At 37.5% G+C, this 27,807-nt stretch overlaps 1 protein-coding gene across 1 annotated transcript in view; it reads left to right on the top strand.

Annotated features, from left to right (window-relative positions):
* The window catches only part of NEB (nebulin), a gene marked incomplete at both ends in the record, with an annotated part of 193,074 nt that overhangs the window by 122,602 nt on the left and 42,665 nt on the right, over window positions 1-27,807 (top strand). The window contains 35 exons of the mRNA XM_084236383.1: window positions 292-399; window positions 1,272-1,583; window positions 3,674-3,877; window positions 4,200-4,304; window positions 5,063-5,167; window positions 5,269-5,580; window positions 6,554-6,658; window positions 7,218-7,316; window positions 7,470-7,571; window positions 7,710-7,817; window positions 8,292-8,603; window positions 9,941-10,045; window positions 10,158-10,262; window positions 10,681-10,788; window positions 11,263-11,370; window positions 11,473-11,586; window positions 11,840-12,037; window positions 12,482-12,586; window positions 13,264-13,368; window positions 13,464-13,568; window positions 15,430-15,537; window positions 17,420-17,533; window positions 17,866-18,063; window positions 18,397-18,501; window positions 19,120-19,224; window positions 20,132-20,239; window positions 21,243-21,350; window positions 22,400-22,507; window positions 23,046-23,150; window positions 23,246-23,350; window positions 23,986-24,084; window positions 24,437-24,547; window positions 24,920-25,024; window positions 25,645-25,749; window positions 25,984-26,088. Coding sequence (XP_084092509.1) covers window positions 292-399; window positions 1,272-1,583; window positions 3,674-3,877; window positions 4,200-4,304; window positions 5,063-5,167; window positions 5,269-5,580; window positions 6,554-6,658; window positions 7,218-7,316; window positions 7,470-7,571; window positions 7,710-7,817; window positions 8,292-8,603; window positions 9,941-10,045; window positions 10,158-10,262; window positions 10,681-10,788; window positions 11,263-11,370; window positions 11,473-11,586; window positions 11,840-12,037; window positions 12,482-12,586; window positions 13,264-13,368; window positions 13,464-13,568; window positions 15,430-15,537; window positions 17,420-17,533; window positions 17,866-18,063; window positions 18,397-18,501; window positions 19,120-19,224; window positions 20,132-20,239; window positions 21,243-21,350; window positions 22,400-22,507; window positions 23,046-23,150; window positions 23,246-23,350; window positions 23,986-24,084; window positions 24,437-24,547; window positions 24,920-25,024; window positions 25,645-25,749; window positions 25,984-26,088 — 4,614 coding nt within the window. The remainder of the gene's footprint in view (window positions 1-291; window positions 400-1,271; window positions 1,584-3,673; window positions 3,878-4,199; window positions 4,305-5,062; window positions 5,168-5,268; window positions 5,581-6,553; window positions 6,659-7,217; window positions 7,317-7,469; window positions 7,572-7,709; window positions 7,818-8,291; window positions 8,604-9,940; window positions 10,046-10,157; window positions 10,263-10,680; window positions 10,789-11,262; window positions 11,371-11,472; window positions 11,587-11,839; window positions 12,038-12,481; window positions 12,587-13,263; window positions 13,369-13,463; window positions 13,569-15,429; window positions 15,538-17,419; window positions 17,534-17,865; window positions 18,064-18,396; window positions 18,502-19,119; window positions 19,225-20,131; window positions 20,240-21,242; window positions 21,351-22,399; window positions 22,508-23,045; window positions 23,151-23,245; window positions 23,351-23,985; window positions 24,085-24,436; window positions 24,548-24,919; window positions 25,025-25,644; window positions 25,750-25,983; window positions 26,089-27,807) is intronic.

The raw sequence follows: 27,807 nt of genomic DNA, 5'->3' as shown, positions 1-27,807 counted from the left end.
CTCATCATTAATTTTTCCTATTAAAAGCCAAATGATACTTTTTCTGATTTTTCACATGATTTATTGTCTTCTAAATTTCCTTCTTTAAACAAAAAGTTATTGAGCAGGAACCTCACTAAATGTCATTAAAAATCTACTATAACAAGTTCAATATGAAACCAGGGCATTTTATAAATCACAAGGGGATTGCTGTTAACTATAGCTGTTAACATCTGTCTTGAACACATCAGTAATGCTGACTCAGTAGCTCCTCCTTCAGATTGACTGTATCACTGCAATCTTCATTTGCAGAAACACTATCAGCAGGCTTGGGAAGATTTCAAGATGACAGGTTATGACCTGCGAGAAGATGCCATTGGGATCCAGCACGCCAAGGCTTCCAGGGATATTGCCAGTGATGTAAGAGTTTCCCCTTGCCCAGCCTTAATATTCACTAACAGGTAGACACACAGGAAACTAATTCTGTACTAACTTTAATGCAATTCCAAATCATGTGAAAAATTGTGTTATTGAATGGAGGTCATTGTCATTAGTATGTTGTTTTAAAATTATGAATTTAAAAGAAACATAATTTAAGGATCCTCTTGCATCACAGCATGGTTCTGCTTTCCTTATGTTTAAGCATAGTTCTTAATTTTCATTTCAATGTCTTCTCAGTATCAATTAATTTACAAGCTTATTCAGAGATTCAGTGGATACAGAAAATTCTATTATTTTTCGAAGTGCTGCATGCTTATGTGCTTCCTGTGATAATTTTATGCCGTACTCAGACAAGCATTTAAAAAAATAATGATATATTTGTTTTAATGTGTGTTAGAAAAATGTAATGCACAATGTATGTGCTTCTTTTCCTATTTCAATAGGATTATACATTTTAAAATAAATTTTGCACTTTAAAAACAAATCTATTTAAACAAGGAATCAAGTTGACTTAAAATATGAACTACAGGTGGTACTTATTTGTAGCAAAATATGTGAGGGTGGCAAAAATGACTAAAGTTTTGGAGTCACTGGACTAGCCTATAATGGGGGAATAATACAAGAGCCCAGTTCTCACCTTAGAGGTGCTCACAATGTTTGTATGTATATAGATATAGAAAAAAATTCATATGTCAAGAATATGAATATAAAACATATATAAAACTTAAAGTATGAATTTAAAGAAAAATCAGTATCTAAAAAGATAATACAAGAGAAAGAGTTATTTTGAGCAGGCAGCCTAGAAAAGTGAATTTATAAAAACAGCTCTTCTTCTGTTCACATCCCTCCAGTATCTATACAAGACTGCTTATGAGAAGCAGAAAGGCCATTATATTGGATGTCGTAATGCCAAGGAAGACCCTAAACTTGCTTGGGCAGCAAATGTATTGAAGATGCAGAATGACAGGCTGTACAAAAAGGCCTACAATGATCACAAGGCTAAGGTTTCCATCCCGGTTGATATGGTGTCTATCAATGCTGCCAAAGAAGGCCAGGCGTTAGCGAGCAACGTGGACTACCGCCAATACTTACACCAGTGGTCTTGCTTTCCCGACCAAAATGATGTGATCCAAGCCAGGAAAGCCTATGATCTGCAAAGTGATGTAAGTGCGTGCTTATGTAGGAGCCTCAAAGAAGGGCTTGTTGGGGAGGAGAGTGATGGTGAACTAGTTCCCAGGAAAAAAGTCTTTTGCAACTTTGCCTGGTCACTCCTTCTAGTGCTTGGAAAAACACTTCCCTTTAGTATTTTAACAAGCTTATTAATTGTCCACCTTACTGCTGATTTATTCAGAAAGTTTTCATTTTTATTGTTAGTGGTACTACCAGAATTTTTCTATAGATTAGTTAACATATGCAGTGTTTGCAGTTTATTAAACATCAGAATATCCATGGTCCTTCAATGGAAGAATGACAGGGCTGTCTTTGAAATTCATTTCCAAGGTTAGTAGCAGGCTCAAAACTCACTAGTTTTCATTAACTTGTATTCTTCACAACATTGTTCTTCCTTAACTTACCTAAAATATTTTTAGATTTACTTATATTTTCATTCCATCAACTCTTAAAAATGATAGATTCCACGAGGTTATTTATTTCTTGTATAGAATGGATAACTTCTTCTAGCTACTATCTGAACTTAGACACTTAAGCTTCAAGAGATGCTTTCTTACAATGAATGAGTTTGGTATAGATATGACATCACTTGAAATGAATTGCCAACTGATGGATGTAAGCCAGATTCTAGAGAAACGCAGTCTCTTCATTAACCTGAACCACATTAGTATATTGAGATGTGCATATTAATCAAATTCTTAAAAAATGGGGAATGAAATTTCAAAATATGTTTGTAATCCTCTTCGAGAACCCTTTCTTCTGACTTGTGGGTATCTGTCCACCAGACTTTAAACATTAGAACATACTATGTCAGTCTTCATTAAAGTAGAAATTTTCATACATTTTCCACTACCCTTACTACTTTTTTAGCCTGATATTTTATCCTATTAACTAGTTTTTAATATACCATTTCTGAAGAACATAATGAGTTTTAAAATAAAATTAATAACTGTCATTTAACATAGAACAATTTGCCTGCATGAGCTCTTGCCTATATCTGGGAAACAGTTTTAGATAACCAATTCAAAGAACGGCACTATTTTGAGAAAAGAAGATGCAATTGAAATAAAAATTGTGGAGCTAGGGATTGATTTCTTAATTGCCCCTTTAAAAATATTAAACATACCCTGTGGTAAGCACTAAATGTGAATTAAAAAAAAAAAAAGAAACAAGACAAAGTCCCTGACTTTAGGGCACTCATGATGATAGCAAAGAGATAGATATTAACAAATATCAGTTAAAAAAAGAGATTGCTCATAGTAGATCCTTTTTTTTTTAAGATTTATTTATCTATACAATCACTGGGGACAGTCAGAAGGGCGGGAGGGTCAGAGAATTCACTAGAGCCAGAGTGGGGAACAGAACAGGCAGACTGATGAAATACACTGCTGAGGGGAGCAGCAGGTGTGGCAGGAGAGGTCTGTAGAGCCATGTGGGACCCTCGCCGGTGGCTGGGGATCGAACCAGCGCTGCAGAGGCTGCAGACAGCTTCACAGCCCAGCACTTAACCACTGTGCCACCAGGGGAGGCCCACTCATTGTAGATCTTTAATAAAAAGAGGGAGGCTCCCTGGTGGCACAGGTGTTAAGACTCAGCGCTGTGAAGCTATTTGCAGCCACTGCAGCACAAGCTGGATCCCCGACCAAGGATCTACTCACATGGCTCAGCAGACCTCTCTTGTCTTGCCCTCTGCTCTCCTCAGCAGTGTATTTCAGCTAGTCTGCCTGTTCTGTTCCCCACTCTGGTGAATCCTCTCACCACCACTACCCCCTCCCCGCACCTCTGGCCTGTACCCCAGTTCTTGTATGCATATATAAATAATAAAAAAAACCTTTAAAAAAATAAAGTCCGCACTGGTTAGAATGATTATTACTTGGTATTCAAAAAAATCATCTGTGCTTCCTCCAAACAGAGTGATCCCCTGCCTTGTTTTGCTTTTTAGAATATGCATAGATGCCCCAACACAGACCCACTGCCACAGAAAACAAACAGTATGAAACGTGTTATCAGCTCATGAAAATCTGCTGCCTTATTTTACCATAATTTTCTAAAAACTGCTTCCTAACTATGTTTGCTTCTCTAGGCTATCTACAAGGCTGACTTGGAGTGGTTGCGTGGCATTGGCTGGATGCCTGCAGGGTCTCCCGAAGTACTGAGAGTCAAAAATGCCCAGGAGATCCTACGAGACAGCGTGTACCGGACACCTGTGGTGAACCTCAAGTATACGAGTGTTGTTGACACACCTGAAGTTGTCCTTGCCAAATCCAATGCTGAAAATATTAGTATTGTAAGTTACTTTCCCCTTCTATTTTAAAATTGTTGTAAATATCCTATTTGTAGGATAACAATAATATTGATGGTAGCAAAGACTGTAATAAAGTTAGCTGAGTTATTTTATTATCACTTATTAATTTTAAACAAAACCTCAAAATATTAATAAAAAGTCTTAATAAAGGTTTCATATAAAATTTGAATAACTTATGTGAAAAGATTCTGTAATTTTTCAACTTAATATGAAAATTTTTTGTATCAGAAAAGTTCAAATTTGTGCACTGGAACTAACAAAATTAGAAATTTTGAGGTAATTTTGTTATTGGTTCTTTCCATAGCCAAGGTACCGAGAACTTTGGGACAAGGATAAAACTTCGGTCCACATAATGCCAGATACTCCAGAAATTAATCTCGCTAGAGCCAATGCTCTCAATATCAGCAATGTGAGTACCACAACAAACTCCCTTTCTATTTGGAAAGTCGCCCAGTTGGTTCTACATCACCAAAGCACTCTTCATTATCACAAGAGATTGGCGTGTGGGGTGAGGAAGGTGCCTTACCACCAGCTCTTCACCAGGAGTGAGACTGGAGCAAAACCCTGGCTCTGAGTCACTGAGCAGGACAAGTAACTGGTGAATATGCCAAAAGGGAGAAAAGAATAAGAACAAAAAATATGAAAGAGGAATAAAGAGGCACATAAATAAGAAAGGAGAATTAGCAATAGAACTCAAGAACTCAAAATAATTCTGAGAATTCTTTGCAAAAATACAAATTAATTTTAAAACCTAGGGAATTCTCTTGGAAATAATAAATTGCCAAAACTGATCCCAGGATAAGAATAAAAACATAGCAAGAAATAAATAGGATTATTGAAAATTCCCTCTTCCTCTCAAATGCTGGGATCACTCAGATGATTGCACAGAATTCCTTCTGAACTTCAAGAAATAAACAAACTACCATAGAGCTTGATGAGCGAAGGGAAGTCATCACAATTGCTAAAACTTATCACAGAGAGTTCCATAAATAAGAGCTGAATTCCAGTACAGTGGTGGACAGCAATTCTTCCACGTATTCTCTCTTTTAAAATTTATTTGTTTTTTATGTACTGCTGCTCCATCCACTTTTCTTTCATTAGTTCTTGAATCTCTTGTTACTGGTAAATTTGAATGTAGAATAATACCTTGTTTTTTCTCCTCTTCAGAAAATTTACCGTGAAGGTTGGGATGAAGTAAAAATGAGTTGTGATGTCCGTCTGGATGCCATCCCTATCCAGGCTGCCAAGGCCTCCCGGGAGATTGCCAGTGATGTAAGTGTGGCTTTGTTTAACCTCTTAGTTTTCAAAGCAAATACCCTAGATGTATCAATAGTACCTACTGTGATTCATCTACTTTGTTTTCCCATCCCCAGTATAAATATAAGCTTGACCATGAGAAGCAGAAGGGACACTATGTGGGCACTCTCACAGCCCAGGGTGACAACAAGATCCGGTGGGCCCTCATAGCTGGCAAGATTCAGAATGAAAGAGAGTACAGGCTGCCATGGGCCAAATGGAAGACAAAGTTCCAAAGTCCTGTGGATATGCTCTCCATCTTGCATTCTAAAAAATGCCAGACTCTGGTCAGCGATATTGATTATCGCAATTACCTTCACCAATGGACGTGCATGCCTGACCAGAATGATGTGATTCAGGCCAAGAAAGCCTACGACCTGCAAAGTGATGTGAGTGGCTGCATTTTTGGATGAACTCTTCTATCATTTTGCCATGACTGCCAGGGAAATTGTGTCATTATATCTTTGTATCATCACTTCATGTTTCATACCTCCAAGAACTTGGCTCTAGTTATATGGTATCAAAATCACCAAAGCCATAAAGGAATTAGACTTTGTATCAAGAAATAGATGGTAATGTGAATATAGTTCTTAGTCCCATCAGGTTAAAGATAATTGCAGTGAAGATATTTCTATAGAATTTAAATAGTGGGGCCTCCCCGGTGGCGCAGCACGGTTGAGCACTGGGTTGTAAAGCTGCCCGCAGCCTCTGCAGCGCCAGATTGATCTCCGCCACCAGAGGAGGGTCCCACATGGCGCACAGACCTCTCCTGCCGCCCGCTGCTCCCCTCAGCAGTGTACTTCGGTCCTTCTGCCTGCTCTGCTCCCAGCTCTGGCTCTGGTGAATTCTCTCACCTTCCCGCGCTTCTGACTGTACCCAGTGCTTGTATAAATAAATAAATAAATAGCTAAATAGCTAAATAAATAAATCTTAAAAAAAAGAATTTAAGTAATGATTAAGTTTTATATCATAGTATTTGCCATCTATGGACAGGCTATAGGCATTGATATGCTTTTTTAAATTGACACGGTTTTAAATTGTTTGAATTAAGTTGCTAAGGTTTTTAATCAGAAAATTTGTATATAAATCTAGGATATATATTTTTATCCCAAAAAATTGGAGGATATAGCTCTGAACATACTGGAAACAGTAACCTGGACCAGAATTGAGGTTAATTCCTTTTAAATAGAAAATATGTTACCAAGTTTGTCATATAATCTGGTTTCCTAATTAATTTATATTGTCTGCCTGGCTGCTTGAGCATGTCATCCTTGAATTGTATTTCTCCAATCAACCAGTGGATAAAATTAATAGTACCATGTGATAAGGATTGCTGGATTCATCCTCACCTTGTTTTCACAGGCTGTGTACAAGGCTGACTTGGAGTGGTTACGTGGAATTGGGTGGATGCCAAATGATTCCGTTTCTGTCAATCATGCCAAACATGCTGCGGATATCTTCAGTGAGGTATTCCATGATTTTATCCTCTATTCAGTACACTTTCTAAGAAACTGAACAAAAAATGCACAAACTTAAGCCAAAATGCAGCCCTTATCTATTAGCAACTATAACAGTTCAGTTGCTATCATTTAAGTCAGACATACAGTTCCCCCAGTTAATCCAATGCTTCCCCTATTAAATGTTATGGAACCACATCCATAATAGAATATACAGGACACTCACTGATGCTCCAAATTGTAGAAATGGAAAACTTCTTTTGTAAATAACAACAATACATTTGGGATAAGTTTGTCCAGTTGAAAAAATGTATTGAGTATTGTGATCTACATAATGATTTACTACATCACTTTGTGTGCTAAGCAAACCTACTACTTTAATATCTTTGGAAAGCATGAGAAACCAACGCTTATATTTAAAAAATGTTACAAATATCAAATTTCCAAGAAGATGCCATTCAAACATGGAATTTACTCTTCTTCTAGTGAGAGATCCTTGAGAGTAGGCTTTCTGAACTCAAACAGCACCAAGGGCTATGACTATCTAAAATATATATTCTTTCCCATAGAAAAAATATCGCACAAAAATAGAAACTCTCAACTTTACTCCTGTGGATGACAGAGTTGATTATGTGACAGCAAAGCAAAGTGGTGAGATCCTAAATGATGTAAGTACATAGCTGTTGTTTTAAAACGCCCGTTCATGAAAATATCATTCCCCCTGTTTCCCCTGCTTACACTCAGCTTGCAAACAGTGATTCTAGCATATGCTTGGACTTTATGTTTTTTTTCACATCAAGTTCCTGGTCTTTTATTTTTAGATTAAATACAGGAAAAATTGGAATGACACCAAATCCAAGTACACCCTCACAGAAACCCCTCTGCTGCACACTGCCCAGGAGGCAGCCCGGATACTGGACCAGGTAGGATTTTACCCAGATGCTGGGTCTTTGCATGGGAATGGGGGACCATCATACAGCTGCAGGTGATGCATGCACATGGTCTAGCCCTCCATTCTTTACCCTAGATTTCACTCTTAATTGTGGTTCTCTATCTTTTAGTACCTCTACAAGGAAGGCTGGGAGAAACAAAAAGCCACAGGTTACATTTTGCCTCCAGATGCTATCCCGTTTGTTCATGCCCATCACTCTAGTGATGTTCAGAGCGAGGTAATTATCCTTATATGAGTGTGCTTTGCAAAGACTGGCCTTGTTCTTGAGGGAACCTGGTTATGCTAAGGGATAGGACTTTAGAGTGTTCCCATCTGCCCCGTGGACCTGGTTGGGCTTGGAGATGGTTGATATTACTGCTCCCTCTGGTCCCTTTTCATGGGGTTAGGGTGTTTTGTTTATTTTTTCTTGATTTATTTAAAAGTTGTTTTAGTTCTTTACTTTTTTCTTCTATTTTCTGGCTTCCTTAAAACCTCTAAGCCTTCAAATAAAATCATGCCAGAATTAGAAAAGAAATTTTGTTTATATATTAATATTTCTCCATCTGTGCTCATTTAAGTGCTTTTTGTTATTTACTCTGGGTGGGAGGGGGTAACACAAAAATCTGGGCAACTGAATTTTCTGATATTCACAGCCCACTTTCCCTTATGTGTTTGTCAATGCTAATGGAATCTATATTCTTCCTCCCTCCAGCTGAAATACAAAGCTGAACATGTAAAACAAAAAGGTCATTATGTTGGTGTTCCGACGATGAGAGATGATCCTAAACTGGTTTGGTTTGAGCATGCAGGCCAGATTCAGAATGATAGACTATACAAAGAGGACTATCATAAAACAAAGACCAAAATCAATATACCTGTTGATATGGTATCAGTCTTGGCCGCCAAACAGGGGCAGTCCCTTGTCAGTGATATTGATTACCGTAATTACCTTCACCAATGGATATGTCATCCTGACCAAAATGATGTTATTCAGGCAAGGAAGGCTTATGACCTACAGAGTGATGTAAGTGATTTTTATTTCTTAATTATCTAGAAATATACAGTATACTCTAAGAATTATAAGCAGCTTTCTGGAATTATAAGCAGCTTTCTGGAAACACTAGTCTTTGAAACTTTGAACCATAAATATTTAGTTTGTTCCCTGAAGGGAATTAAAGTTAGATATGAAGTAGGGAAAACTTGGTAGCAGTGCTTGACTGATAGCTTTCCCTATTGACTGCCTTTCTGAATAACTGTTAAAGTTAATTTTTTTTAATCTGCAACTTTTGAGCCATCTCTAGCATTAGCAACTCCTTACTCATATTTGCATGGGAAATAAACCACTAATTTAAAGTAATTGACTTGGATGAGAACTGAGATTGAGCTGTGATTTTGACAGTTATTGAAGACAATATAGTCAAGGACCTAGGAGTGTGCCATTCTTGCTTTGTATATTATCTCATTCCCCAAAGTATATATGAAGGAGCAGCTTGTAAGGAATCAAAGCAAAAGAGGAACATACCTGAGGACCTAGAGCTTTGGTAAACAGGAGAGAGAATAGGCTATCTGGCACTGAAGCATGAATCAAGTTGTCTACCTGCTACTAGCAGTCCATAGGGAATAGAAACCCAATGTATCTATCAATATGTTGTACTCAGGTACACAGAGATGCAAACCCTTCCAGAGTCTTTTCATCATAGGAACAGGAGTCAAAGACTGCCCTCAATACAGGTGCTGTTATTTGGACCTCTTGCCTCACCGGTTGCTACAGCAAAAGGACCCATTTTGAACTTGAATCAGATTAGCACCACTTCTCCATTTGGGTGGGGTGGATGCAGAGAACCCAGGACCTGAGTGCAGGTGTGGGGGGAGGGTAGAGATAGAGAGGGATAGAGAGAGGGAGGGAAGCCTTCTCCTACCTCATAATACATGATTATTTATTTGTGTAGTTTTCCTTATGTAGTCTAAAAGCCCTACATATTTCTATATAATTAAATATGCTAAATCCATCTAAAATTAAAACCTTCTTGGAAAAATATTTTCATACACTCATAGCTGAAAGTAACAGCTCCCTTCTCTCACAGCACTTACCACTTTCTGCTTTGTAAATGACTTGTCTCAACAATAGACTCCTTCTTTAAACTTATACCTCAAAATACCTAGCACAGTGCCTCATTCATAGTAACAAGCTCAAGAAATGTATCTTAGATCAACAGATGAAATGATTAAATCAGTGCAATAATAGCTGCGAGAAAGAATCTTTTAAAAGTTTGTGAAAAAAACTGTTTCTACGCCACTGTGCCCTGAAATGCTGTATCTGCGTCAATTATATCAGCATCTTATTTCTCTGCCTGCTTTCAGAATATCTACAAAGCTGACCTGGAGTGGCTCCGAGGCATTGGCTGGATCCCCCTGGATTCTGTGGACTATGTGAGGGTCACTAAAAACCAGGAAATGGTGAATCAGGTATGCAAAGCCTGTTCTTACTTCATGCCTCAATGCCTTACTTGCCATGTAAGGGTAGGCAGCTTTGTTGGGGAGGGAGAGGCCTGTCTTAATCACCTCTATTTCTTTGCAGATAAAATATAAGAAAGATGCTCTTGACAACTATCCTAACTTCACAAGTGTGGTGGACCCTCCAGAGATTGTTTTAGCCAAGATTAACTCAGTCAATCAAAGTGATGTAAGTACGCTTTGAGTATAATGTGGCACATAGATTGGGGAGTTAGTTGTCTATCATTGAATGGATTTGCTTAACTCCAGGTAATTGCTTATAAGAAAAAGGAGGGGGTATAAATAATAGGGTTACCTTAGAGGGATGTTTTAAAAGTCACTAGTAGGTTGTATAATTTTAGCAATTTTAAATAATATCTATATTTCATGTCCAAATTATTCTATTTCATTAGCTAAAATGGACTGAATTCAACCAATTGTTAGTTTTGTTCTCTAAATGTAGACTGATATTATTATCTTTCTAGGTAGATCTTATGAAAGTTTAAATATAGTCATTTTTACTATTTAAGGTAATAAATTACTAAATTAAAATATTTTAAAATAACAATTACTTTATAGTTATGAGAGATTTTGTTTTTTCTTCTTAGGTAAAATATAAAGAAACATTTAATAAAGAAATAAAGGGCAAGTATATATTTTCTCCAGATACACCATATATCAACCACTCCAAAGACATGGGAAAACTCCATAGTACCGTAAGTTCTCTTTTATGTGTTAGGCACTGTTCCAAATTGAAATTCTTTTAATATTTATGCTCATGGCTGATTTTGTGATCAACTGAACTTTTAAGGAGATCTGTTATTTTTGTTGCATTTTAATTCAGGTTAAAAGTATAAAGGATGCTGCATATGTATGTGTAGTGTGTACGCATGTATACCAATAGAAAGCAGTCCTTGGTGATTCCCTTTATGCAAATTTGTTTTCACTTTTATCACAGCCACAAATATAGTTAAATTCTATGTAGATTTATAGATTGCCTCAGAATCTATAGATTTAATTTGTAACAAGCTAAATGACTATCCTGTTCTTTGGTAGACATACGCACAGATCTAAATAAAGATTAAATCTGAGTTTAAACAAATTTTTGCCTTGATTTTACCTTTTTCTTTTTGGTGCTATCTCAAAGATGTTGAATGCAAACATTTGTTACACATATTTCTTTGTTCTAGATACTGTATAAAGGAACATGGGAGGGAACCAAGGCCTATGGTTATACCTTGGATGAACGCTATATCCCCATCGTTGGTGCCAAGCATGCTGACTATGTGAACAGTGAGGTCAGTAGGACTTTTCATTGCAGAAGTTTCAGAGTCTTTATTAGGGAGCAAGGATTAAGTTAGAAAACCTCAGTGATTCTCAATGTTGTCTCTGCTTCACAGCTTAAATACAAAGAGACGTATGAGAAGCAGAAGGGACACTACCTGGCTGGAAAGGAAATCAGTGAATTCCCTGGTGTGGTTCACTCTTTGGATTTCCAAAAGATGAGGAGTGCGGTAAGCCTATATTCACTTGATGACTCTGTATTTGGAAAAAAGAGAAAACACAAAGGTCACTATTTACCTGTGTTATAAAAGAATGGGAGATTTTAAAATAAGAAGCAATATATCCAAGTATTATTTTTAAACCTAAATTTATTCTAAAGGTTCTGACTTTTATTATATTGGAAACTGGACTCTAAAAGAGATTGATCTGAAAAATTTACATTTTACTTCTTTTCCTATTTCTTTCTTTAAAAATACTATTTAGTTGAACTACAGAAAAGATTATGAGGACACCAAAGCAAATGTACATATCCCCAATGATATGATGAACCATGTGTTGGCTAAAAGGTGCCAGTATATCCTCAGTGACCTGGAATACCGAAACTACTTCCATCAGTGGACATCTCTTCCAGAAGAGCCCAACATTATAAGGGCCCGAAATGCACAGGAGATCTTGAGTGATGTAAGATGTCCTTTCTGCAGTTTGCTTGGTTACTGGCTTCACCCAGCCCTGCTCAGTCCTCCACACTCCAGTTTCCCCTGTATCTATAAACCCTGCTGCTCCTCAACACAAAATAGCTAAGTAACCACTCCATGATTTGTAAGAATCCTCTCCAAGTATGGAACACCTATGTCAAATATTTAATCTTTTTGCCATTAGACGAAAACTTATCTACTAGTCTCCTTGAGAGGAGGTGTTTGACATTGTGGGTGGTACATGATGTCAATAGCCGGTGATGTTGGCCTTGATCACTTGTTCTTTAGGACAGGGTATTAAAGACCTTCCAGCTGTTGAGATGCCCACCCTACGACCACTAAGCACGGCCACAAACAGTTAGGAAGTCATCCAAATGTTCCACTGTAAATTCAATTAGTACTTGTTGCCTTTCACGGTTCTTTCTTGCAGAATGTGTATAAAGATGACTTGAATTGGCTGAAAGGCATTGGATGCTATGTTTGGGACACACCCCAGATCCTCCTTGCCAAGAAATCATATGACCTACAGAGTCAGGTAACTCAATGTTTCTGAAGGACTAACTCACTCTGAGTTAGTAGAACCCTTGGTGTTCTCGGGGTGGGGGGTTGAGAGCCAGGCTGTATCTGTGCTCTGTTTTCCTATAGAGAGCCATAGGCCCCCTGCCCAATAAAATCTTTTCTGATGATCTTCTGTGATACTGGGTCTTCTTAGTTTGAGTCTCTCCTGTGGTTTAAGGCATTAAATGTTTATAACAGAAAATTATCTGGAAACATGAAAGTGTTCATAATGAACTATTTTCAAACACCTATGCCTTAGCTGACTCAGGTTAACTAGTGAAAAGTAGAATGCAAATGCATATTTTGACCATAGATAGGCTTAAAGTAAAAAAAACAAGTATTTGGAAAATTCTGCAGCAGAAACTCAGCTCTGATAGGACAAACTAATAGAATATTGCACTGCTAGGAATTTGAAAAACAGATTTGAAAAACACAATAAAATGAAGATCCAGACCCAGTAAAGATCCAGACCCAGTAAAGATCTTGGTTAAGAGAAATTATTAGTTTTAATAATCATGTGGTCTGCAGGATTATAGCCTTTTTGTTAGAATTAAATCACAAACCCAGAAATAAAGGCATGTCTTAGTTGGTACAAACTACTAAAGCTGATCCAGACCTATATTTTACCATTTACATGACATTTTTTCCTCACAGATACAATATACAGCAGAAGGTAAAGAAAATCTACAAAATTATAATATGGTGACAGATACACCAGTTTATGTGACTGCTCTTCAAAGTGGTATTAATGCCAGTGAGGTATGTCTTCCCTAGACTTGTCTTCTAAGACAAAGCTTTATTATCTTTATACAATTTTAAACAATAGAAAGGAATAACCCATTTTTTGGTCTTAGGTGAAATATAAAGAAAATTACCATAAGATCAAGGACAAATATACAACAGTCCTAGAAACAGTGGATCATGACAGAATCAAGAATCTGAAGGATCTATATAGCAGTGTGAGTTGAAATTTTTTCTTAAGTTTGAACTACCTTTTTCCCCTTTGGGGACCATAAAAGAATAAAAGGAATAGACGCTCTACCCAAAAAGGTGTTTCTGTATTTTTCCTGAAAGGAAATTTGAAACTTCCTGAAAATGTCTCATTCAAATTATGTATCTCATCTGTCCTCTTAATTACAATTAAATAAACTCCAATTTGGACGTTGCACTCTTTCACCCAGTTGATGTAAATTCAGCAACCCTACTTTCTTGCAGGCAAATATCATTAAAGCACTTTTGCTGATTAAACTTCTCTGGCTTTTCCAATGGCCAGGGGTTTTCAGATTAACAAAGGCACTTCCCCCCAACTCTGAACTGTTAATTCAAAACACATTTTTAAAACTTCATTTTGAATTAATTTTAGAGTTACAGAAAGTTTGCAAAAATACTGAGGAATTCCCACATACATTTTAGTACAATTGTCAAAACTAAGAAATCAGTATTGTTATAACGCCAATTTTGGATTTTATCTTGTTCTCTCCAGTTTTTTCACTAATGTACTTTCCTATTCCAGTTGTCAAGCCAGGATTCCACATTGCATTTAGTTGACATGACTCTTTGGTCAATAACAATGAGATTGTTTCTCAATTTTACCTTGCCTTTTTCTGATCTTGATATTTTTGAAAAATACTCACTAGTTATTGTGTAGAATGTTCCTCAGTTTGTTTGTATATTTTTTCTAATGATTAGACTAAGGGTGTACATTTTTGGCAAGGGTAATGCTGGTGATATGCCCTTCTCAGTGACAGGTGGTATGTGATGTCACTAACATGATGTGGACCTAGATAACTTGGCTAAATTGCCCTCTTCAAAGCTACTCCACTGTACTTACAATTTCCCTCCTTTCTGTTAGCAAATATCTTGCAGGAGACCCTTTGGATCTATGCAAATACCCTGATTTTCCTTAAACTTTCAGACATTTTAACATCCATTGAGGGGTCTTCCCTGCCACATTTATGCTGTAGAATATACCTACTAATGATTTTCTGTTTCCCCCATTCCCATACATTTATTGTTTGGAATCCTGTAAAGAACAATTGTTCCATCCCTACCTTTGGTTTCTTTATATCAGTATGAGCGCATATTTATCTTTATTTTAAGGGATATAGTCTAATACTATTATTATTTATTTTATTGCTCAAATTTTTCAGCTTTGTTCATTGGGAGCTCTTACAGGTGACTCATTTGACATGCCCTGTTGCTTTGTCTTCTGAGCACTTCTTTAATTCCCAGAAAAATGCACTTGTGAGTTAATACACATCAATGCATAAATCAGTAATTTATTGTGTTTGTTGCAGGATGGTATTCCACTCTGAGGATGTACCACAGTTTATCCATTCATGAAAGACATCTGAGTTGTTTCCAGGTTTTGACCATTATGAATAAAATTGCTGTGTACATCTTCATAGAGGTTTTTGTGTATCCATAAATAAATACCAGTAGGTAAATAAATACCTAGGAGTGGCAACACTTTTTGAGCTCCTACAAGCTACAAAAAAATAAGGAATAGATTTTTTTAAATGTTCCTGATTTTTATCCTCTGGGAATTCTTAGAATTATAGGCATGAATACGGCACCAAAAATTCTGATAACTGTCAAGCTATGATAAGTACTATATACTGAACAAAATAATGGACTAGAAAATTGTGGTTATGGAATAAGACCAGTTCATTCTTTTAGGGTTCTAACTACAGAGTTAGAAGATCTGGAGGTTATTAAGGAGTGTCTAAAGACAGAAATGGAGGAATAATGCAGTACTTGGAAGCCAAACCAAAATGATTTTTTTCCTGTGTTCACAAAAAGATTTTTTAACACTTACAGAACCTGTACAAGGATGCCTGGGAGAAAGTGAAAGCCACCAGTTACATCATCCCTACCAACAGTGTGTCACTGACACATGCTAAGAACCAGAAACATCTGGCCAGCAATGTAAGTCAAGTACAAATGTGACAGCCCTCCACACTCTACCATTTCTGCTGTCTGCTTCCAGAATTTTTCTGGCTGTTTCATGTATTTCCAAGAAGTACCCCCAGCACTCTCACAGGGGCATAGTAATTACATAGCAAGTAATTCTAGATGCTTATCATCACCAGCCAGTGGACTTAGTTCTTCCTTTCAAGGGTCCAGGGAGAATCACAAATACTTGCAGAGACACAGATGTGACCTTTTAAGTTACCTACCTACAGATGGTATGGATAAATATGCAGTTGACCCTTGAATAATGTGGAGGCTATGTGTACTTACCCCCACAAAATAGAAGATCCACCTGTAACTTATAGTCAGCCCTTACTATTGGAGGGTTTACATCCTTGGATTCAACCAATTAGCTTTTGCAGTTGTTTCAATCCTTGAATTATATATTTTAGATCAGTATTTCTTAACCCAATTTTGACTGTGATCCACGCAGTCACAGTCAAGTAAAAAAAAAAATTCTTTATTGCAAATCAACACACATTCACACAAACTTCGATAAACATACACATAAAATCATTGAAGTATATGTGAGTTCTAACATAAATGTTTTACAGAAGAGTGCTTCTTGCTACACAAAGGACAATTCCCTCTAATTATTTAAAACCTATTTTAAAACCTATTTTTTTATTTATTTGAAATCATAGTGACCCAGTATAAATTGATTTTGCTACCCTCTAATGGGTCCACAGATGTGTAGTTTAAAAAACTATGTTGTTAGACCATATATGAAATTAAATTTTTACCTGGAGGAAAAATTAATATATATATTTTGCCCAGACCCAATTGTATTTGGAATCTACAAATAGATAAACCAAAGTAGCAAAAATTTTATTGGGAAGAGGAATTTTGTAGATAAGATTTAGGAAGCTCAGCAAAATTTTTTTTCCTTTAGTTATGGCAAAAATTGAAGAGGCAAATTCTTAGTGAATTGTTCTTGGACTAAAATGACAATTAGAGAAGTTAATCCTTCAAAGGAGGATTCCAATAGTGTTGTTTATAAAAAAAAAAAGAAGGTACCTTTGAACACTACCTATTTTATATCTGAGGGATAGGATAAATGCAAACACATTATCTAATGTTCTGGAAAATTCTGATGGAAATTTTGGTTTATTTCTCATTAGGGAAGGGATTTGCAGAAACTCTGACATAAATATTTTCCTCCCCACTTTTTTTTTTTTATAAAGATGTGCACCTATGAGTGTCGATTAAATTGCTCTTCTATCATGTGCTAAGTGATTGGATCTTAGTCTCTGTGAGGGGCTGAACTATATTCATGAAATCATGGAGCCTTAATTAGTAGGCAATATGGCTTAAGAACTAAACGTTTTCCTATCAAAGTTGGTTGCATTGTATTTTTTGAAAACCTTGTTGAAACTATGATACAAGGTTGTGTCTCTTAAGCACCAGATTGTCAGTTTTTAAAAACAAAGACATTCCTGAGCAATTTTTAATTTTTTTCATTTATGGCTAAGAAAAACAATGCTATTAACACACAATGAAACTATTTTAATATTGCATAAGCTATAACATGGGTTCACTGAGTAGCAATAGAAGTACAAGCATAGGTATAGGAGCTTTTAAAACAGTAAAATTTTATATCTTTCTGTCATTAAAAAAGTACTTTCAGATAAAATGTGATTAAACTTCAGGATCACCATGAGGTAGGCACAAGAGCTGTATCTCTACCTGTACAGATGAGGAGATAAGATCAGGAAGTGACCCTGAGTTGTTTGGATTGCAGAGTTGAGTCCTTCCCATTAAATCTCATACTGTTTTAACACAATAAATCCATTGCTCTTCAAAACTGTGCTTCTTCCTTTGTACATTCTCTCTATAGATCAAATATCGGGAGGAATATGAAAAGTTCAAAGCTCTTTATACTTTACCAAAAAGTGTTGAAGATGATCCAAATACAGCCCGGTGCCTCAGAGTTGGCAAATTAAACATTGATGTAAGTAATCCCAAAGACCTTACTTCACATTAAAGTCAAGTAAAATAGCTATGTATTACAAATTGGAGCATTTCTATGAAGCAATGCATATGGCCCAGATTTGGCATATGTGAAAAATCTTAAGTTTTATTTCTACCCCATTCTGCTTCCCCATTCCAGCAGCCCACCCCTGTCCCCAATGCCACCACCAAATCTATAGAAACAATCAAAAAAGTACAGTCCCTACACTGTCCCCAGATGATTGCTGACTTCACTGGGGGGTAAGAGAGGCATGTGTGACCATGATGCCCCACAGTTTCCTGTATAACTGGCATGTTGCTTTAACATCACAGCGTCTGTACAGATCAGTTTATGAAAACAACAAGATGAAAATCCACATCGTGCCTGACATGGTAGAAATGGTTACTGCTAAGGATTCTCAGAAGAAAGTCAGTGAGGTTGATTACCGCCTGCATCTCCATGAGTGGATTTGCCACCCTGACTTGAAAATCAATGATCATGTGAGGAGAGTCACAGATCAGATCAGTGATGTAAGTCCATTGTTTCTATGGGTACCCCTCCTTGTCTATATGCTCTCCCTGTAGAGAAGCAGACTCACCTATTTCTTCACCTCAGCCTTTTTCCAGGGCTGCTTTCCTGTTTACCCATGGATCTGATTGGATATCAGAGCACCCTGGAAGCAGGGTGCTGTGTGCCTGTGTTTCCATGGCACTCTTGGCTTCATTACATAATGTCTTTGCCTCTGATTCCACGAAGTCTTCTTGGGTTCAGCAGTCATCTTGGGTTAAACAAAGTGGCTTTGTTATTAAAGTTAGGCTTCAACTTTATTTTTCTGATCATCTCCATCTATTGCAATCCTCTAGATTGTGTACAAGGATGACCTCAACTGGCTGAAAGGCATTGGTTGCTATGTCTGGGACACTCCTGAAATTCTCCATGCCAAACATGCTTATGATCTTCGCAATGATGTGAGTCTGCCTTATTTTGGTTTTGTTTAGTATATTTCCTTTTCTGTATAGTCTAGAGTCAAGGGGATTTTATGAAGTATGGACTTTGTCATAGTCTCTGTCTTAAGTGGTGTTGAGGATGGCGAACCTGGAGAAAGATGGTAAGGAACAGAGAGAAGTCATTTCTCAGGAATGCATTTGGCATTGCTATTAAATAGTGCAGTCAGACTGTATTTTATCCTCTGATATAAAGGAAATGCTGGCTTTTCTTTCCACCTGTTGGGCTACTTTGGATATATTAGCACTATTCTCGTTCTGGGAAAATCTTGTTTGTTTGTGGCTCATACATTATCTATTTGTAAACAGTATTTGCTAGGCAAATTAATACTGTCATCAAGATTTCAGTGAGAATGTAAGAGCAGTTGTCAAATCTCGTAGGAGACTCTAGAAGCTCTATTTGACCATAAGCATTTATGCTGATTGTCATAAAATTCAAATATATCCTGGTTTGTTGAATAAGTGGTAGTGAATATAAATGCCAATGTAATGAGTTAAAAAGCAACCGAACCCTTTCTGAAAAACAGCAATTTCCAATATGGTGAGCGGTTTAGCCGAACTTCATTTTATTCCTTTCTGCAGATTAAGTACAAAGCTCATGTACAGAAAACAAGGAATGACTACAAGCTAGTCACTGATACACCCGTCTATGTGCAGGCTGTCCAAAGTGGGAAACAAATAAGTGATGTAAGTACAATTGGGGAAGTTATTATGGGCAGTAAAAAAGACAGAGCCACCTCTTAGAAAATAGTGACAAAAGCCAAAGACTGTGCCTGGCCTTTTCTAACTGGGAAACCAGAGTTGGTGCCTTAGACAGTACTTAAGATTCTACTTTTATTTCCTAAAACCTGATGTGTTCATCAAGATGTTCCCTGGGGCAGAGTTGTAAGCAATCTAAGTCTATGAAATACTTGGTGTTTTAGAGCTTCCAGAGTTGTTTTTTGTATCTTGTGTCCAGAACAATAGTTTGTGTCTCACTCTCTAGGCTTTCTAATAAATTAGAGCTACTACAGTGGACTGAGAAGGAAGTAGGCTCTGACGTTAGAGATGTAGATGGAGTACAGCCTCTACCACCAATAATCTGTGAGGTCTGGGGAGAACATTTAAACTTCAGTGTCCTTATATGGACAACAGGAGTGTGTGTGGAAAGCACACACCACAATGACAGACAAAAGTGGGCAGAACAGACAAAAACCTCCTCATTTTTTTTTTGACCCCACAGGTTAATAAGTATATATTCAATCCCAGCAGTGAGTTAGAACATCATGACATTATTTTTGGACTCTTAGTGCTGAGCTCTTCTTGTGTCTGAGCTGCCTCCTCCACTTATTTTTCAATGTGATGTGCTCTGATCCTACTTGACAAGGCACAATAGTATTGGGTTTTCGGAAAAGTCATGATGCATTTTTTCCTAAGTTTTTCAAGAAGAAATGCATCATGACTTTCAGACAACCCAATATATCAGAGAGAGTTCTCAAGGCAGGGAGATCAGGCTACTTTTTTTTTTAAAGGGACTTGGATTTCCATTTACTTGACTTCTTGCTAGCAATGCTATTGCAGTTTCATCAACTCACCCCACATCTCTGCTCCCCAGGCTGTCTACCACTATGACTACGTGCACAGCATCAGAGGCAAAGTGGCTCCAACTACAAAAACAGTGGATCTAGACCGGGCCATTCATGCATACAAGCTGCAGAGTGAGGTAAATTGTGAGGACTGGGCAGAAATTTAGGACACAGCCTACGAGGGCCTGGCCATTGTGTCTGTAGAAGCATCCTCAGTGTGGCCATCCTCTGAGCCCAACACTGCAAATTGAAAATGCTCTTCTGTTCACATGAGTTGAAAAAATAAAACAAAATCCAGCATTGTTTGTCTTCCCTCTCAGCTGGCAGCATCCTATCATCAGCAGTCAAGCTAGCCCCTGGGCATTTTTGGAGCAAAGTTTACAAATTGCGAAGAAGAGAGGCAGTCTATCTCTGCTCTCTCTCAAAAAACTTAAAATCAAAATAACAAAACAAGACATAGTGATATAAAAGATTATTAGCAATAGATGATAAAGCTATAAATTGCTACTGGAATTCAGAAAAAAAAGAAACAGAATTCCACTCATGCATTTAGTGGCCTGGCAATATTATTACCTGGGGGTGCTACTTTGGTCTCAATCTCTAATGCTACTCTTCTGTATTGAATGTTTAAAGCAATTTTGTTTTAATATTTTAAATGTTATTTTTGCTCCTAGAGTGCCCCTGAAAGACAGACAGATTATGGTCATAGACAGAGACTCCTTTCCCCCTTCGGCAGAGGATATGAGTACCCTGATCTGTTAATGGGTAGGAGGGGATTCCAAAGATGTGCTTTGTAATTATAATAACCTCAGGCATGGATGATAGCTTGAATATCACCTAAGAGTGGGGTGAAAAACCAAGGTGGCAGTTGTTTGCCCATTTTCTCTTCCTTTTTCAATTCTTGTAGATGCCATGCATATAGAAATTTTTTTTCCTACTCTAAAATTGCTCTCCAAAACAATGGGTTGAGAGTGCTCTGACTCATTGACTACTAGAATTTAATTTCTTCTGAAATCAATTCAGTGAGCAGAAGTACATTAAATATTTAATCAATAACATAATTTGAGCTTCATGTGACGTGTCAAAAACTCAGGTCATTTATGTAGGTGTCATTGAATCTGCTCCTCCTCATTCCTGCAGAATCTGTACCGAAGATCTGGCCTGCGCTACCTGCCCACAGGATATAGGCTTCCAGTTGACACTCCTCACTTCAAACATACCAAAGATACCCAATACATGAGCAGTTATGTAAGTAGTGTCTTCCATGTTAAGATGGGGTCTGATGTGGAAATGGGGATCCTAATATTCATGAATAGCTTATTTTCACTACCACTCCCCAATCACATCCTGAAGTTTCAACAAGATATAATAATGGGAGCAATGGTGAGGTGACAGTGGATGTTCTAGGGGTGCTGTACATTTGGTGTCATCCTGCCCACAGTGCAGAAGCCTCCTGAGCCATCCCAAGTCGCACGCTGGAAATGCATGTCTTTCTGATATGTGGCAATAGCACTATCTTCCTTCTGCAATTTCCTTTCTTCATTGCAGACGATTTAACATCAGTGTATGGTCCTTTGAAAAGAAAAAATTTCTCTCCTAGCTGTTGCTCTGATACTTACCTCATTACTTACCCTCTATGTGCACCCTTGTCATGTAAATGTCAGATAACTTGCCAAGGTTTTAGCAATGATCCTAACCTCCCCACTTTTCAAGGTTAGGAGTCAATTTCATTTACCCCCATGCGCAAGAGAAATTTTGGCTAACCCAGTAACCCTAACCTACAGGCCATACCACATACTAACCATCAGCTGAAGAATAAGCTCTTCCTTCCATAATGTTCTACAGAGTCCTGGTACCCAAACTTGCTTGTCAGGCAAAACCCAATAGCCAGTGTCCCCATAATATGGTTTCCAAAGCAGAGTCACATTTTTGATAATCTAATTTATTTGAAAACTCAATTCCTAAAGTCATTCATCAGTCTTTAAAATATTCTCATTTCTTTCCTAATCTCCTGGCGATATTGTAGTTAAAGAGGTTTTTCTTGCATTTTGCATACTTGCCTATTGACAGAGTCATCAAGGTGACATTCAGTTTTTTCCCTCTCTGTACCTGACTTCGTTTGCTAACAAAAAAATTTTCAAGACTTGGATGACTATCAAAATTTTGTCAATGACTACTTTATGTTTAATATTTAAGAGTACTTTTCAGATGAAAGTGATGGTTCTTTTCTGTTTGAGAATTATGATGCTGCTCTTTGTTTATGTGTTATTGATCTCACTCTGACTTTGCTTTTGCAGTTCAAGTACAAAGAAGTTTATGAACACATCAAGGCAAACGGGTACACACTTGGACCCAATGACGTTCCATTTGTCAATGTCCGGAGAGTCAATAATGTCACCAGTGAGGTACTGTGCATTCTAATTTTGTGAGGGAATTATTGAGCTTCAAAGACCATGGCTTTGTTTGAAGTGCATTAAGAATTTATTTTAATTTAACTGTAAATTTGCACATCAGCAAGGATTAAAAGGGTCCTTTTTGTCACCATTTTTATGCTGATATACTTTGGCAAAGTTTTTCTACACCTGGTAATGCCATTGAAAACTCAGTTCCAATATAATGCAAATTAATTCCTTCTTTTGATATTTGCTTTCAAAAATCTTTATTAACATTACATTTTAGCCTGACTCTTGACCCTGCTTTTCTACATTATTTATATACCTAATCCTACTGCTCAGCTATCTAATAGAAAGTGAAAGACTTTGTGCTCAAAATTCTTCAGCTAAAAAAAAAAACTTTTTCTCCTTTTTCCCAATCTTAATTGCTTTCTGTATCTTTAATCTCTCTTCTTATGGCTCTTTATGTCAAGTATTTATAGCCAATTAGTCAATAGATGTCCTGTCAATGCTGCACTAAACACCTGGAATGGCTTTTCCTTCAATTTAGAGATTGTATCGAGAGTTATACCACAAACTGAAAGACAAGATTCACACAACTCCAGACACACCTGAAATCCGCCAAGTCAAGAAGACACAAGAGGCTGTCAGTGAGGTGGGTATTTTTTAGGAGAAAAGACAGGCCATGGAACCCAGAGATAAATTCAATCATTTTGTCTCTAATAATATGTGTTTCTGGACTTTTCTTAGTTGATCTACAAATCAGACTTCTTCAAGATGCAGGGCCACATGATCTCACTGCCGTATACACCGCAAGTGATCCATTGTCGCTACGTGGGAGACATCACCAGTGATGTAAGCATACATGGGGTCTTTCTGAAAGACTCTTACCAAGAGGCAGGCTTCCAATAGGAAGCATTTAAGTCAGCTGGTAGTCTGCAAATAGCCTTTTCTTTTGAGTACTTCTGAACAATTTGGAAGTGAAATAGTGTGGCAGTAGAACCCCACATTTCTCCAGCTATGGAAATGCTAAAAGGACCACTAGGAAATACAAGAAGTGCTGAGCATACCATCATTTCACATTCAACACTGAATCATTATCAGCTCCTCCCTCTTAGTGACTTTGATCCAGGTCACATTAAGTGTTTTCCCTGATCATCCCTAATCCCTCCCCATTTAACAACATCCTGTTGTCATTTGTTTTTCTCTTTGGATGGTTCCTTCTTCTAAAAGACCACTACCTTCAATCTATGCTAGTAGAGTATACTACTACACTAACAATATAGTAGTCTTCACATCTCAGCTCAGGTTTAGAGATTTAAATTTTAAAAACCCTATTATTTATTTATGTACAAGTAAAGTAAAAGTAAAAGGTAGACATTTTGAACCAAAATGAAGGCTACATCAATAAAGAAGCTTCACTGAACTGTCTTTTTGTTCCTGATTTACATTTTCCCATGTCCATCAATATTTCTGGTTCTGCCACACAGATTAAATACAAAGAGGATTTGCAGATCCTGAAAGGACTGGGCTGCTTCCTGTATGATACTCCAGACATGGTCCGTTCCCGGCACCTGCGAAAGCTCTGGGTGAGAGCACATCTTCATAACAGTCACTACTCTACACACCTTCCACACACCCTAGCACAACCTCAAGGAGCTGGGCAGTAGGAATATTTGCCTGCAGCTACTTTTAAGGGGTATTTATCCTTAACCTACTTGATAAGTCATGACCCATTTAAGCTGATCTGTACCTTCTATGAAAGAGGGTGAGCTGAATTAAATGACAATTGTTTTTGTTCCTGCCTGGGATGATATCCAGAATACACAGGGGACTTGCTCCATTCACACATGCTAGCTATTTGAATGACAAACGTATGACCATGACATGCAATTGCTGAAGTGATTAATCTACTTGCATTTTAATTGTCGTTTCTTTAAGTCTAATTACCTGTATACTGATAAAGCAAGGAAGATGCGTGACAAGTACCAAGTGGTCCTTGATACTCCAGAATATAGAAAAGTGCAGGAACTAAAGACACATCTAAGTGAGGTAAGGATACTTAACCTGTCACTAAAGGGACTTGAGGCTGTTTGTTGATGAAATAAAAGAACTGTGAAAATAGGAGAATTGAAGATATGAAGGAGAAGGACAAAGTCACTGGAACAGGATCCAGAGTGGCAGGTGCAATGGAAACGAGCACCCAGTAGGAATCTTGAATCTTACCTTTTATTTTGGTATAAGGGGGGAAAAGAAAAGGAGGGCTAAAGAGGTAAGTAAATCATTGGTTTATTGGATTGAAACTGAGATTGTTCCAGAGGGAGGGTTCCTGATTTTTCTATGAAATAAACAATAAAGACATCAGGGCAGAGAACAAAACATGTCAATAAAGCAACGTGATAACAATGACTGCTTTCTGTCCAGCTGGTGTACAGAGCAGCAGGCAAGAAGCAGAAGTCCGTCTTCACTTCAGTTCCTGATACTCCTGATCTTCTAAGAGCCAAGCGAGGGCAGAAGCTTCAGAGTCAGGTAGATCCATAAATGAAGATTGGTAAACCTGTCAGGCTGGCATCACAGGGGCAGTTGTGTGTGTCCGATCACCTAGTTGTCCTTTATACAACCTCGTGCCCATTTACTTCAAGAAGCAGGTTTTTGGGGACCCCTAATAACTATGGTCATGTTTTAGAGGAACAGGTAATGTCATGCCTTCTTTTCTAAGTACTATACAACTTTTTTCATTGACGTGTAGTCTGTGGAGTCCAGGTAGTAAAAATAATCACTTGATTCATTCCATGGGACCTATTTTCCACAAATAAATGAAACCATATTTCATGCATTCAGGCAAAAATTGGGAGAAAAACATGCTGAGGGCTCTATCAGAATTCCCTCATTCTTCTATCAGTGTTCTTTCTCCATGGATTTAGATTGAACCACATTCATCAGTAAGAATATTAAATAACTGGAGTGCATATATGTTTTCAAAGATGAGCCACAGGGAGAAACAAATGATAAGAAACACGTGTGACAAAAAACCCCAGAATAAATGGACACCATCCTCCTATTTAAGGGTTAGAAATGAATGAAGATTAAACACCAGAATATAATGCATTGCCTCTGTGACATCTGATCCCTATTCTCCAATTATTTAGTATCTGTATGTTGAACTTGCCACCAAAGAGAGACCCCATCATCATGCTGGAAACCAGACCACAGCTTTGCAGCACGCTAAAGATGTGAAGGACATGGTCAGCGAGGTAAACTGGGTTAAAAAAAAATTCCTCTTTCAAATCTCTACCTGCTGCATCTGATCAGGGACGCAGGGCTACATATTGTGCCCAGCAGCAGCAAAACAGAGCAGGCTTACTGAACATGATACATTGTGTTCTTTGGCTGGGTCTATGGTTGTGAATTGAGAAGGATGGTTGTGAATTGAGAAGGATGATTTAAGTGTGATGATTTAAGTCTCTCCCTTCTTTCTTATTTCTTAGAAAAAGTACAAGATTCAGTATGAAAAGATGAAAGACAAGTACACTCCGGTTCCAGATACACCAATCCTCATCAGAGCCAAGAAAGCTTACTGGAATGCTAGTGATGTATGCATCCCTTCCTTCTTTCTTCTGTTGTGATAGAGAAATACCTAAGAAGCAGAAGGTGTTGCAGACATTATAATGATATTCATAGTTTAAAGTCCTGGGCTACAACAAAAGCAAAAAATAAAAAAAACACTGTGGGGGGATTAGGGAGGGGTGGGGAGAGAAAGAACTAGAGTCAAAATAAGGGGGGGGTGCAATTGTATGGGGACTATAACCAAAATGAAAATGCATACATTGTACAAAGATGAAAAATGATGTAAGAATTATATAAAATAAAATGTTTAAAAACAAAACTAACCTACAAACCGTATGAGTTAGGCAAAATATCTAAAAATAATGCTGAGAGATGCTGAAAGCCTATTGTTTTTGTCATTGCTCTTCTGGGCAAAAATATGAGGCTTTCTTGTAATTCATTATTATCTTTCCCTGCATATTTGATATCTAATTGTTACTTATCCATAAAATCATGGTCTTGGAGTCAGTTAAACATGGTTTCAAACCCTTATGTTGTGACTTGCCTCCTATATATATATAACCATATATAATTTCCCTGAGACTGTTTTCTTACATATGGGGTAGAGATAAGAATTTTGATCATTATGTTAGACTAAACAAGGTCATGTACATAACATTCCTAGCATGGTGTGCCGGGGTCCTAATTGATACTCAGGAAATGTTTGTTTGCTTTCTTTTCTCAATCATCTAAATCATGAAAATGACGCATTTGTTAAACTGGGATGGACAGACTTTCATTTTCTATACCCCATAATCAAAGATAAGACTGCTTTTAATTGTAATGAGTTTATCTGTTAATGAAGACGTGACATTAATCAATCCAGGGTTGATGGCCAGTCCTTCTTCGTCTCCAAGCCCAACTGTGAATGCATCATACCCATTACCAGAACCAGAATTTTTGGAAGAATTGTTGGAACTTAAAGCTAGACCAAAACTCAAGCACCTTGTAAGCCTTCAACATAGCAACACAGCCCTAGGATATCAAGGCATCTTAAAAGGCATCATACTGATCTTTAAACAGACGAATTGAAGGGATACAGCAAATTGGCACAATATCTCAGTTCTATAATTTCATCCAAAATTTTTGTTTGGAGCTGAGGTGAAAGGTGGAAAGAGGAAAGGCAATGTGCTTAAATAGAAGCTAAGAAAATGATACACAGCCTGCAAAATCTTATCTCCTATGTTATGTTTAGACTTTTTATTATATCCCATGTTTATTGCTTAAAGACTGCTACTGAGTATTGCTGGAAGTCAACCTCCTTTGTATCATCACTGTTTGGTGTAGCCACTCAGTGAAATTGGTCCCCAGGCTCATTGTGCCCCACTGGATAGTCCTATTCCTAGTGTTTCATCAATACTGATAACTCTAAACTTTGAAACAGTTCAGTGTGATATTCCATTGTTTATATATACCATATCTTGATCCACTCTTCTGTTTCAGGGCACTTAGGTTGTTTCCATAATTTACTGATGGATCAAAAAAGATAAACTCATGCCATTGGCAGCAACAGGGATGGAGCTAGAAGGGATAATGCTAAGTGAAATAAGTCAAAATGAGAAAGATAAATATTGGATGCTGTCACTAATTTGTGGAAAATGGAGAAACCGAATGAAGGGTCAAGTAAAGACAAGAATAAAAACTAACCCTTGAAAGTTGATTACAGAAGTGAAACATCCAGAGCTAGGAGAGGGAGGGAGGGGTAA

Source organism: Talpa europaea, assembly GCF_964194135.1.
Source record: "Talpa europaea genome assembly, chromosome: 1".
Classification (NCBI taxonomy): Eukaryota; Metazoa; Chordata; class Mammalia; order Eulipotyphla; family Talpidae; genus Talpa; species Talpa europaea.
The sequence above is the reverse complement of the archived record's forward strand: the minus strand, read 5'-3'. Positions and strand labels throughout refer to the sequence as shown.